The sequence below is a fragment of the Rhincodon typus genome, chromosome 1, assembly GCF_021869965.1.
Source record: "Rhincodon typus isolate 14 chromosome 1, sRhiTyp1.1, whole genome shotgun sequence".
Taxonomy (NCBI): domain Eukaryota; kingdom Metazoa; phylum Chordata; class Chondrichthyes; order Orectolobiformes; family Rhincodontidae; genus Rhincodon; species Rhincodon typus.
Genome location: NC_063332.1, coordinates 142,482,174 through 142,496,082, shown reverse-complemented (window position 1 = coordinate 142,496,082; position 13,909 = coordinate 142,482,174). Strand labels below are relative to the sequence as shown.

Below are 13,909 nucleotides of genomic sequence, written 5' to 3'. Positions count from 1 at the left end.
TTCCTGTTGGACCTGCCCTTTAGTGAAATCAATCAAAAGAAACATTTGAAATGATATTAGGTTAAGAAGAGTAATACAGTTGAAAGAAAAAGCAAACAAGTAGGCAAAAATCAATGACAGCCCTGAAGACTGGGATAAATTCAGAATCCAGCAAAGGAGAATTAAAAAAGATAATAAGGAGAGAACATAAACTACGAGGGCAAACTAGCACAGAATATAATAACTGACAATAAGATCATCTTTAAATATATCAAAAGGAAGAGAGAGGTAAAATTGAATGTAGGCCCCTTTAAAAATGGATCTGGGGAGATAGTTATCGGGAGCAAGGACATGGCAGAGGAGTTAAACAGGTATCTTGCATAAGGCTTCAGGGGAGATATACTTTGAACATTACACATGGGAAAAATTAAGTACCATTATTAACACTAGAGAAGTAATATTATACAAACTAATGGGGCAAAAGGCAGATAAGTCCACTGCCCCGATGGCTTGCATCCGTAGTGCCAGAGACAGTGGGTACATTGGTTGTCATTTTCCAAAAATCTTTGGATCTGGAAAAGTTCCAGAGGATTGGAAAACTGCCAGTGCTACACCCCTGTTCAAAAGGGGAGGGAGGCACAAAGCAAGTACTATAGGGCAATTTGCCTAAAGTGTTTTGTTGGAAAGATGTTGGAATCAATTATTAAAGAAGTAATAGCAACACAATTGCAAAATCATAATCTAATCAAGCCTCATAAAAGGAAAATAGTACCTGACTAATTTATTAGAGTATTTTGAGGAAGTCTTAACCAGAGTGGATAGACAGGACCCAGTAGACATATTGTGTTTGGACTTCAAGAAGGCATGTGACAAGGTACCTTCCAAAAGTTAAAGTCACAAGATAACAGCCCAGAATGTCGGAGGTAGTGTATTGGTGTGGATAGAGAATTGGCTAATGACAGGAAATAGCAGTGAGATGAAGGCTTCTTTGCAGGTTGGCGACCTGTGACCAGTGGGACACCGCAGGGATCAGTACAGGGATTGCATCTGTTTACAATATATATTAGTGGCTTGGAGGAAGGAAGTAAATGTACTGTAGCCAATTTTGCAGACAACTTAAAAGTATATGGAAGGCAAGTTGTTAGAGGGGTACATACAGTTTACAGAGAGGTATTGAAAGGGTGGGTAAGTGGGCAAAAGGTTGGCAAATGGAATACAATGTGGGAAAATGTGAAGTCGCCCATTTTTGAAGAGAGAACATAAGAACAAAGTATTATTTAAATGGAGAAAAGCTGCAGAAATCTGCAGCACAAATAGACTTGGGGGTACATGTGTCCGAAACACTGAAAGCAAGCGCTCAGATGCAACAGGTAATTAGGAAGGTTAATGGAATATTGGCCCTGTTTCAAGGGGTTTTAAGTTAGGAAGTCTTACTGCAACTATACAAGGTGCTGGTGAGGCCACATCTGGATTTGGTCTCCTTATTTAAGAAATATATAATTTCAATGGAAGCAGATCAGAGAAGGTTCACTAGGATGACCCCTGGTACAAAGGGATTCTGTTCTGAGCAAAGGCTAAACAGGTTGGGACTGTCGTCACTTTAATTTAGGAAAATGAGAGGTGATCTCATTGAAACACGTAGGATTCTTAAGTGGCTTGACAGGGTAAGAGTTGAGAGAATGTTTCCCCTCATGGGAAAGCCTAGGACCAGAGGGCACAGTCTTAGAATAAAGGAGAGTCAACTGAAGACTGAAATAAGGAGAAATTTCTTCTCTTGGAGGGTTGAGAGTCTTTGGAACTCCTTGCTAGACAGAACCGGGGTGAGGGCTGAGTCCTTGTATATTTAAGGCTGAAATTGATTCTTGATCAGTATCAAGGGTTGCGGGGGAAATGCAGGAATGTCAGATGGGGCATGATCCTATTGAGTGGCGGAGCAGGCTCAAAGGGCCAAATGGCCTACTTCTGTTCCCATTTATAATGGTCCTTTCGGTAGGAAGTTCTGTTTCTGCTCAACTATTGCTCAGAATGCAACGTAAAATAAAATGTCAAATTTTGCAGCTATTTGCTTGCTGATATAAAATAAATTGAAAGGGAAACAGTTTTACACAACTCTAGAATAAACCTGCTTAATGCTGATGCCTTTTTAATTGATGCAATTTGTTTTTCTTTCATGAGGTACTATCTGAAGAATAACATGGAAACAGAGACACTGTGCTCAGATGAAGATGCTCAGGAATTGCTTCGGGAGAGTCATATCACACTGTTACAATTGAGCACGATTGAAGTTGCCACTCAGCTCTCCATGAGGAACTTTGAACTATTTCGTAATATTGAGCCCACAGAGTACATAGATGACTTATTCAAACTTAAGTCAAAAACTGAATGTGCCAATCTGAAGAAATTTGAGAACATTATCAATCAGGAAACATTTTGGGTTGCAACAGAAATCCTTAAGGAGTCAAACCAGTTGAAAAGAATGAAGATAATCAAACACTTCATAAAGATGGCTCTGCACTGTCGAGAATGCAAGAACTTCAACTCCATGTTTGCAATTATCAGGTAAACATAGCAGATAGGAGTAGATAACAAGGTGTGGAGCTGGATGAACACAGCAGGCCAGGCAGCATCAGAGGAGCAGGAAAGCTGACGTTTCAGGTCTGGACCCTTCTTCAGAAATGAGGGAGGGGAAGGGAGCTCTGAAATAAATAGAGAGAGGGGGAGGTGATGATAGAAGGTGGATAGAGGAGCAGATAGGTGGAGAGAAGATGGACAGGTCAAGGAGGCAGGGATGAAGCCAGTACAGGTGAGTGGAGGTAGGGAGTTGGGATGGGAGTTGGTCGGTGAGGAGGGAGGGGTGGGTAGGTTGGAGGGACGACAGACAGGTCAAGGAGGAGGCAATGAGGCTAGTAGGTAGGAAGTGGGGGTGGGGGTTGGTCAGTGAGGTGGGAGGAGTGGATAGGTGGGAGAAAAGACGGACAGGTCAAGGAGGCGGGGACGAGAGGGGCTGGTCTTGGGATGACGTCAGGGATGGGGAGATTTTGAAGCTTGTAAAGTCCACATTGAGACCATTGGGCTTCAGGGTTCCCAGGCGGAATGTGAGGTGCTGTTCCTCCAGCCTTCGGGTGGCATCGTTGTGGCACTGGAGGAGGCCCAGGATGGACATGTCGTCCAAGGAGTGGGAGAGAGAATTGAAGTGGTTCGCGACTGGGAGGTGTTGTCGTTTGTCACAAACCAAGCGTAGGTGCTCCACAAAGTGGTCTTCAAGCCTCTGCTGTAATTTTAAAATGCATTATTATTTAGGAGAGATAGCAAGAACTGCAGATGCTGGAGTCAGAAATAACACAGTGTGGAGCTGGAGGAACACAGCAAGCAATCAGCATCTGAGGAGCAGGAAAGTTAACAATTCGGGTCGGAACCCATCTTCAGAAATGGGGAGGAGTAAGGGAGCTGGGAAATAAATAGAGAGGGGGGGATGGGGCTGGGGAAGGTAGTTGGGATGGTGATAGGTGAGTGCAGTTAGGGAGTGGTGAGGATTGGTCATTGGGATGGCTGGGGCAGATAAGTGGGAGAGATGGTGGACAGGTTGTGTCAGGTCAAGGAGGCGGGGATGAGAGGGAGGGTTGGACATGGGATGAGGCCAGGGGGGACGAGATTTTAAAACTAGTGAATTCCATGTTTAGCCCATCGGGCTTAGGCTCCCGAGGCGGAATATGAGATGTTGCTCCTCCAGTTTGTGGATGGTGTCACTGTGACACTGGAGGAGGCCCAGGATTGACATGTCACCCAGGTAGTGGGAGGGGGAGTTAAAATGGTTGGTAACCGGAAGGTGGTGGTGTTTGTTGAGTACAGAGTGCAGATGCTCTACAAAACGGTCTCGGAGGCTATGCTTGGTCTCACCGATGTAGAGCAGGCCACATCTGGAGCAGCGGATCACACTTCCTACAGAATAAGGGGCTGGCCATGGGCACTCGCATGGGCCCAAGCTGTGCATGCCTCTTCATAGGATACATGTACATGTAACAGTCCCTTTTCCATGTTACACGAGCACTATCCCCCACCTCTTCCTCCACTACATCGATGACTGTATCGGCGCTGCCTCATGCTCCCACGAGGAGCTTGAACAGTTCATCAACTTTACTAACACCTTTAACCCCAACCTCAAGTTCACCTGGACCATCTCCATACCTCCCTCTCCTTCCTGGACCTCTCAGTCTTCACCACTGGCGACCGCCTTGAAACTGACATCTATTTCAAGCCCACCGACTCCCACAGCTACCGGCACTGCACCTCCTTTCACCCACCTTCCAGCAAGAATGCGATCCCCTCCTCCCAATTTCTCTGCGTCTGCTCCCAAGATGGGGTGTTCCACTCCCGCATATCCCAGATGTCCTCCTATTTCAAGGACCATAACTTCGCCCCTCCGGTGATTGAAAATGCCCTCAACCACATCTCTTGCATTTCCTGCACTTATATCCTCACATCCCCACCCTCCAACAAAAATAAAGGCAGAATCCCCGTTGTCCTCACATATCACCCCACCAACCTCCGCATCGAACGTTTCGTTCTCCGCCACGTCCGCCACCTACAATCCGACCCCACAACCAGAAAGATACTTCCCTCCCCACCCCTATCTGCCTTTTGTAGGGACCGCGCTTTCCGCAACTCCTTCATCTGCTCCACAGTCCCCACTAACCACACCACCCATGGCACCTTTATCTGCACCTGCAGGAAGTGCTACACCTGCCCCTACATCTCCTCCCTCACCTCCATTCAAAGCACAAAACAAACCTTCCATATCAAACAGTGGTTCACCTGCACATCGTCAACTTGGTCTACTGTACACGCTGCTCCTGATGTGGCCTCCTGTACATCCATAGACTCAGAGACCATTTTGTCGAGCATCTGCTCTTTGTACATGACAAATGACAACACCTTCTGGTCGTGAACCATTTTAACTTGCCCTCCCACCCCCTGGGTGATATGTCCATCCTGGGCTGCCTCCAGTGTCACAATGACACCAACTGCAAACTGGAGGAGCAATACCTCATATTCCGCCCTGGGAGCCTACAGCCCTATGGCCTAAATGTGGAATTCACCAGTTTTAAAATCTCCCCACCTCCGGCCTCATCCCATGTCCAACCCTCCCTCTCATCCGTCCCTCCTTGACCTGACACAACCTGTCCATCTTCTCTCCCATTTATCCGCCCCACCCATCCCACTGACCAATCCCCACCACTCCCTACCTGCACTCACCTATCACCATTCCACCTACCTTCCCCAGCCCCAACCCTCCTTTCTCTATTTATTTCCCAGCTCCCTTAACCCACCCCATTTCTGAAGAAGGGTCCCAACCTGAAACGTCAATTTTCCTGCTCCTCAGATGCTGCCTGACCTGCTGTGTTCCTCCAGCTCCATTACTGTGTTATCTTATTATTTAGGAGTTTGCTTTGCTCACAAAGCAATTTTGAAGCACATCATAGTGCTTGGAGCATTTATGGCTTAACCGAGAGGACTGTGCCGATAGTTGTACTCCACTGTTTAACAAGCTATCACAAAAAATGTACAAATGTATAAAATCCCGATGAGGTCACTAAAATGACAAATTTGCCTGACTGTCTACTACTCAAGACAAAAGCATTTCACGTCAAGTTTCGTCAGTAACAGAAAAATAACTATTTCTTGGTACACAATTAACTTTAGCAAGAGCAATGAAGTGAAAGGACTTGTAAATCTACGAATTTGCAACTTTAAACTAATCTCTTCAAAAAACCTGTAAAATATGCACGGTCAAACATGGTTAAGACCGATAAAAGTAGTGGTTTAACACACATACTGTGGGTGTTTCATTCTGTCAGAATTAAATAATTGTGATGATAAGCTTTCAAATGGAAGGACCCAAATATGTCACTTGCTTTAATATTGTAGGAAATGGATAACAATGTTCACTAATGCACATTCAAATGCAAAGTTTTATGTTTTTTTATAATTTTCACAGTCATTATTGTGTTGACTAGAAACAAAATTTTACAGGGCATTAAAACACAGGACTTATGGTAACATTCAAATGTTCTGTACTTTGTGCAAAAATTGCAACCCTTTGAGAGATTTCAATGATTTGTGTCGTTAGGGAATTTCAGAGATTTTTCATATTTGTTTGCAAAATATCTTTTTTTGATTATGTAGCGAGTTTCTGTTACAAGAAGGGAATACTTAAATTATACCCTTGTTATGGAATATTCGGAGGTCAAGGGATAAGTGGGTTAAACCTGCAAATAAATTTTCCTAAAATGCTCGATACTTGCTGAAATGTCAGTGACCCAAGGGCCTTAATTAACGTTTCTTACCGATTTTCTTAATTAATTATCTGAACTTGGAAAATGAGTATTGAAGTTGATACTTTTTTTGTTTTTTGTTAGAATATTAAAACTAGAGCTGGTTAATACAAACAAATCACAATAACATTTATTTTAATCTATTTTGGCAAATATTAAGTACAATAACCTACATTTTAGTGTTGATTTTGATACTTCATTTGAAAATAGTGTTTTTGAAGGTTGTGTTCAAGGCTTATATTCCTATATGTGTGCTACATCTTTAGCTGAATGGTTTTGGCCACTGATATTGTGACTGGAATCTTGGCCCACAATGCCAAAATTTACTGTTTCTTCCCCTCTATATGTGAATTAGAACTTTTAAACATGAGAGTTTAGTTAAGAAAAATGAGATGGAAAAAAATTCAAGTTTATTTGATGGTTTACTACTTGAAAGAACTGTTTTAGTGTTTGGTTTTAGGTAATAATGTATTTTCTTTATTTTTTCATAAAATCTAGTGGTTTATATCTTGCACCAGTGGCAAGACTACGGAATACTTGGGAAAAACTTCCAAGTAAATATGAGAAGTTATTTCAGGACCTTCAGGACCTCTTAGATCCCTCCAGAAATATGGCTAAATACAGGAATGTTCTGAACAATGAGAATCTACAACCTCCCATTATTCCTCTCTTCCCAGTTATCAAGAAAGATCTGACATTCCTGCATGAAGGTAGCTCTACTTACTGTTTTTAAAGAAAAAGTGTCTATGGTTGCATTTTTGTTGTTTTCTGTACTGGAAGTGTCACTAAACTTCACACCGTGCTCATGATTTCTCAATCATTAGCTTATTTGGTACCTGTGTTTGCTAATGTGTGTTTCACCCATCTCTTTACTTTTAAAACTATGTATGTCAAATTTGAGAGAGATTTGTTGTATCTTCTTGTCCCAAATTTAGCTACGGAGTGACTATTCACTGTTCTGAACTAAAGATTAACAGTTTATCAGTATGTTTAATAAATTAAGTATATGCTGAGCATTTTCCTGGTAATCAACTGCCTTTTTCTCAGTAAACTTGTGCTAACTTTATTATGTTACACTAGAAATATTCTATATGTTATACAATGTTGCTCACTATGACACTATTTATGTCACAACATTGTGCATTCAGGAGTAATCATAGAGTCATATAGCATGGAAACAGATCCTTCGGTCCTACAAAAACTAGTCCCACTTGCCTACATTTGGCCCATATCCCTTCAAACCTTTCCTATTCATGTATATATCTAAATGTTGTAACTGTACATGCATCTACCTCTTCCTCTGGAAGTTCATTCCCCATATGAGCTACTCTCTATGTAAAATAGTTGTCCCTCATGTCCTTTTAAAAAGTTTCTCCCCCCACCTTAAAAATATGCCCGCTAGTTTTGAACTTCCCCACCCTAGGGAAAAGACCCTTGCTATTCACCTTATCTGTGCCCCTCATGATTTTGTAAACCGCTATAAGGTCACCTCTCAACCTCCTACGCTCCAGTGAAAGCAAGTCCGAACCTATTTTTGTAACTCAAACCATTAGTTCCCAGCAACCTCCTGGTAAATCTTTTCTGAACCCTCTCCAATTTAATACTATCCTTCCTACAGCAGGGCAACCAGAACTGCACACAGTACTCCAGAAGCGGCCTCACCAACATCTCAGCCCATTGAACCAATTGGCCATGATCTGTTTGTAATCTTAGATTACCTCCGTCAGTGTCCACTGTACTGCCAATTTTGGTGTCACCCACAAGGTTAGCACACTTCCCCCACAGCACCAGGGACCTGGTTTCGATTCCATCCTTGTGTGACTGTCTGTGTGGAGTTTACACATTCTCCCCCAGTCTGCTTGGGTTTCCTGTGAAATCTCCACTTTCTTCCCAGAGTCCAAGCATGTGCAGGTTTGGTGGATTAGCCATGTTACAGGGATAGGGTAGGGCGGTGGGTCTGGATGGGATGCTGTTCGAAAGTCGATGTTGACCCAATGGGCTGAATGGCCTGCTTTCACTCTGTAAGGATTCTATTATTGTAACTTACTAAAATGCCTCCTATATTCTCATCCAAATTGTTGAATCTCTGGACATTGGAGTTCATTCCAAGAAAACTAAACAAAACAGTGAATTTCACTGAATTTCTAGGAAGAAGGGTCTCGACCCGAAACGTCAGCTTTCCTGCTCCTCTGATGCTGCTTGGCCTGGTGTGTTCATCCAGCTCTACACCTTGTTATCTCAGATTCTCCAGCATCGGCAGTTCTACTATCTCAGTGAATTTCACTGCTGATCTTGGAGAAACCTGTGTGGGGAGCTCACAGCAGGGGAAAGGCTAGGTGACTTTTTTTATGGAATGAGCTGCCAGTAGAAGTGGTGGAGGCTAGTACAATTACAGCATTTGAAAGGCATCTGGATGGGTACATGAATAGGAAGGGTTTAGACGAATATGGGCCAAATGCTGGCAAATGGGACTAGATTAATTTCGGCTATCTGGTCAGCATGGACGAGTTGGACTGAAGGGTCTGTTTCCATGCTTACAGCTCTATGACTCAAGATAAATGACAAACGAGCGGACCCAGTACCGATCTCTGTGGAACACCACTGGTCACAGGTCTCCAGGCTGAAGAACACCCTCTACCACCACCCTGTCTCCCCTACCATCAAGCCAATTTTGTGTCCAGTTGGCAAGCTCACCCTGAATCCCATTAAATCCAATGCCATACCATCCCTACAGTGTGGAAACAGGCCATTCAGCCCAATAAATCTATACCGACTCTCTGAAGACCATCCCACCCAGACTCACACCCTCCCTCCACCCCTACTGTATGGGGCAATATAGCACGGTAATCCACCTTGTCTGCACATCCGGAAACCGGAGCACCCAGAGAAAACCCGTGCAGACACGGGGAGAATGTTCAAACTCCATACAGATAGCTGCCCAAGGCTGGAATGGAACCTGGTCCCTGGCGCTGTGAGGCAGCAGTGCTAACCACTAAGGCACCATGCCGCCCATGTGATCTAATTTTATTAATTGGTCTACTATGCGGAACCTTGTCAAAGGCTTTATTAAAGTTCATGTAAATAATGTCTGCTGCTCTACCATCATCATTATTTTTGGTTACTTCCTCAAAATACCTCAGTCAAGTTTGTGAAACACAATTTCCCTCGCACAAAACCATGCTGGGCTATCTTTAATCAGTTCTGGCCCCTCCAAGTGCATGTAATCCTATCTTTCAGAATCACCTCCAACAACTTAGCGACCACTAATATGAGGCTTACAAATCTATAGTTCCTAGGCTTCTCCTTCCAGCCTTTCTTAAATAAAGGCTCATTAGCCAACCTCCAGTCCTCTGGCACCTCGCCTGTGATTATATGGATACAAATATTTCTGCAAGAGGCCCCACAATTTCTTCCCTAATTTCCCACAATTTCCTGGGATATACTTAGTCATAGTCAAATAGTCATACAGCATGGATGCAGACCCTTCAGTCCAAGCAGTCCATGTCAAACATAATCCCAAATTAACTAGTCCCACCTACTTACTCCTGGCCCATACCACTCCAAACCTTTCCTATTCATGTACTTACCCAAATTTCTTTTAAACGTTATAATTGTATTGACGTCCACCACTTCCTCAGGAAGTTCATTCAACATGCGAGCCATCCTCTGTGTAAATATTTGCCCATCGTGCCTTTTTTAAATCTCTCTCCTCTCACCTTAAAAACGTGCCCCTTCATCTTGAAATCCCCCATCCCAGAGAAAAGGCAACTACCATTAACTTTATCTATACCCTTCATTATTTTATACACTTGTATCAGGTCACCTCTCATTTTCCTATGCTCCAGTAAAAAAAATTCCCAGCCTATCCAACATTTCTTTATTACTCAAACCTTCCATACGTGGCAACATCCTGGTAAATCTTTTCTGGACCCCTGCAGCTTGATAATATCCTTCCTATAATTGGGTAAACAGAACTGGATGCGGTATTCCAGAAGAGGCCTCACCAATGTCCTGTACAATCACAACATAATTTCCCGACTCCTATACTCAAAGGACTGAGCAATCAAGGCAAGTGTGCCAAATGTCTTTTTAACCACCCTGTTGGTATGTGATGCAAACTTCAAAGAAGTATGCACCCCCAGGTCCCTCTGTTCTACAACACTACCCAAGGCCCTACCATTAATTGTATAAGCCCTACCCTTGTTTGTTGTATCAAATGCAATACCTTGAACTCCATCTGCCATTTTTCAGCCCATGGACCTATTGATCAAATCCAGGAGATTTATCCACCTTTGTTTTTTTAAGATCTCCAGCACCTGCTCTTCTGTAATGTGAACCGTTTTCAAACCATCAATATTTATTTCCCTGAGTTCTCTAGCCTCCATTTCTTTCTCCACAGTAAAAACTGACATGAAATATTCATTTAGTATCTCTCCCCACTCCTGAGGTTCAACACATAGATGAGCTTGTTGATCTTTAAGGGGCCCTATTCTGTCAGTAGCTGCTCTTTTGCTCCTTATGTACTCGTAGAATCTCGTTGGATTATCCTTAACCTTATCTGTCAAGACTATCTCATGACCTTTCTTTGCCCTCCTAGGAATCCCCTCCCCCTATACTGTCTACTTTTCAAGAGATTCATTTGATTCTAGTTGACTATATCTAATATATAATTATTTCTTATTCTTGACCAGAACCTTAATATCTTTATTCATCTGTTGTTCCTTAATCTTAACAACCTTTTCCTTCACTCTAACAGGAACATAATGCCCCTGAACTGTCATAATCACACTTTTTCGAAAGCCTCCCACTTGTCAGTTGTTCCTTTACCTGCGAAGTCTACTCCAGTCAACTGTTGAAAGTTGTTGTCCATACTGTTAAAATTTGCCTTACTCCAATTAAGAACTTTAACTTTCATGAAAGGGTTATCTTTTCCATAACTATTTTCAAACTAATAGAATTGTGATCACTAGTCCCAAAGTGTTTCCCTACTAACACTTCAGTCACTTGCCCAGCCTTATTTCCCAAGAGAAAGTCAAGTTTTGCTCCTTTTCTAGTAGGTACATTTACATTTTGATAAACATTTTTTTCTCAAACACATTTAACAAGTTCCTCACCGTCCAAGCCTTTCACACAATGGCATTCCCAGCCAATGTTTGGAAAATTAAGATCTCCTACTGTTACAACACTATTATTCTTAAATATATTTGCGGTCTCTCTACATATTTGCTCCTCAACTTTCCTGTGACTGTTGGGAGGGCCTATAGTATAATCCCATTAAGATGATCATGCCTTTCTTATTTCTGATTTCTACTTATATCGTTTCACTGGACGATCCTTCAGAAATATCCCCTCTAATTGTAATGTTTCCCTTTGTCAAAAGCCCCACTCTCCATCCTCTTGCCTTCCTTTCTATCCTTCCTAGAATATCTAAAACCCAGAACATTGAGCTGCCATTCCTGTCCTTCCCTCAGCCAACTTTCTATAATAGGTATGATGTCCCAGTCCCATGTTCCCATGCATGTCCTGAATTCATCAGCCTTACCTATAAGACCCCTTGCATGGAAATAATTGCAGTTTAATTCTTCAGAATTATCCTGCTGTCTGACTTGCTCTTGTCAGCCTTTTCTAATTAACTTGCTCTTTTATGTTTCAGAACCATTCTCATTTGTCTTTCTAATGTTACTGCTACCTAGGACTATCACCACCACCACCCACAACCGCTCCCCCCCCCACCCACCCTCCTCCGGCCCAGCACCTCTCTCTACTAGTTTAAAGGCTCCTGGAATAGAACTAGCAGATCTCCCCAAACTTTCCTGACAGTCGCCCATTTATCTGCCTGATCCTGCTGTGTAACCACCTCTTTAAATCTATTAGCCATCACATTTTGTGTCTCTTGAATGCCCTCAGTAACATGAAGCCTAAAAAGAAGAAGCTTTCATAAGCACCTTACATATTAAACAAACTACTCTTCCTTACCCACAGATTTTAACCTTAAGCATGCAAAAGATAAAAAAAATTAAAGATTTAAAATCTTAAAATAAATCAAACACTTAGCTAAAATGCTCATCAACCAAAAAAAGCCTCCTCCTCATGTCCTCTATCAATCATCTTTCAAATCTCCAGATAAACAGAAAAAAGACCCCTCCAGAGCTGTTGAACAAACATGCAGACAGGTCTATCCCACAAGCTCTGTGTGTAAAACAACCTCTCCTTCTTTGTGTAATTTTTTTTCATGCACTTTTGATCTTCTTCTCTGGCCTTAGGATTCAAACTTCATAAATTTACCTGAGCCATTCGAAACGACTGATTGTTTGAAGTTGCAAACCTATTCTCTCCAAGAATCTTTGTTGCCATAGTCAATATTATTTCTAATTTTTTGTTGTTTTGTGTGGTCAGTTTATTCCATTACATGGCACGTTAACGTAGAAACATAGAAAATAGGAGCAGGAGTAGGCCATTTGGGCCTTTAAGGCTACTCTGCCATTCATTATGATCATCCAACTCAATAGTTTGTTCCTGCTTTTCCCCCATATCCTTTGATCCCTTTAGCTCCAAGTGCTATATCCACCTCCTTCTTGAAATCATTCAATATTTTAGCTTCAACTGCTTTCTGTGGTAGCGAATCCCATAGGCTCACCACTGCGTAGGTGAAGAGATTTCACCTTCTATCATTTCTAAATCGTCTGCCCCATAATCCTTAGACTGTGAACTCTGGTTTTGGACTCCGCCGTTATTGGGAAGATCCTTCCTCCACCTACCCTGTTCAATCCTGTTAGAATTTTACAGATGTCTATGAGATTCCTCCCACCCCCCCCCCCCCCCACTTATTCTTCTGAACTTCAATGAATATAATCCTAACTGATTCAACCTCTTCTTGTACATCAGTCCTGCCAACTCAGGAATTAAAACCGAAAGAACTGTGGATACTTTAATCAGGAACAAAAACAGAAATTGTTGGAAAAGCTCGCAGGTTTGGCGGCATCTGTGAAGAAAAATCAGAGTTAACGTTTCGCATCTGATGACCCTCCCTCAGAACCGGAAGGGTCACTGGACCCGAAATGTTAACTTGGATTTTTCTTCACAAATGCTGCCAGACCTGCTGAGCAACCCAGGAATCAATCTGGTAAACCTTCACTCCCTCGACAGCAAGAACATCCTTCCTCAGATAAGGAGACCATAAACTGCATACTGTATTCCTGCTGTGGTCTCACCAAAGCCATGAATAATTGCAGCAAGTCATCCATGCTCCTGTAATCAAATTCTCTTGCTATCAAGGCCAAGATACCATTTGCTTTCGCTGCCAGCTGCACCTGAATGCTTATCTTGCATGACTTCTGTACAAGGACACCGAGGTCTTGTTGCATATTCCCATCTCTCAATACATAGTCATTCAGATAACAATGTGCCTTCCTATTTTTGCTGTCAAAATGGATAACCTCACATTTATCCACATTATACTGGATCTGACATGCATTTGTTCATTCGCTCAGCTTGTTCAAATCACACTGAAGCATTTCAGCTCATGCTCCCACCCAGCTTTGTGTAATCTACAAATATGGAGATATTATGTTTAGCTCCCTCATTCAAATCGTTAATAT

General features: G+C 42.5%; 1 protein-coding gene across 1 annotated transcript in view; it reads left to right on the top strand.

The window, feature by feature from the left end:
• Nucleotides 1–13,909, top strand: part of LOC125480966 (rap guanine nucleotide exchange factor 2-like) — a 105,018-nt gene that overhangs the window by 25,455 nt on the left and 65,654 nt on the right. The window contains exons 4-5 of the mRNA XM_048608389.1: nt 2,155–2,538; nt 6,810–7,021. Coding sequence (XP_048464346.1) covers nt 2,155–2,538; nt 6,810–7,021 — 596 coding nt within the window. The remainder of the gene's footprint in view (nt 1–2,154; nt 2,539–6,809; nt 7,022–13,909) is intronic.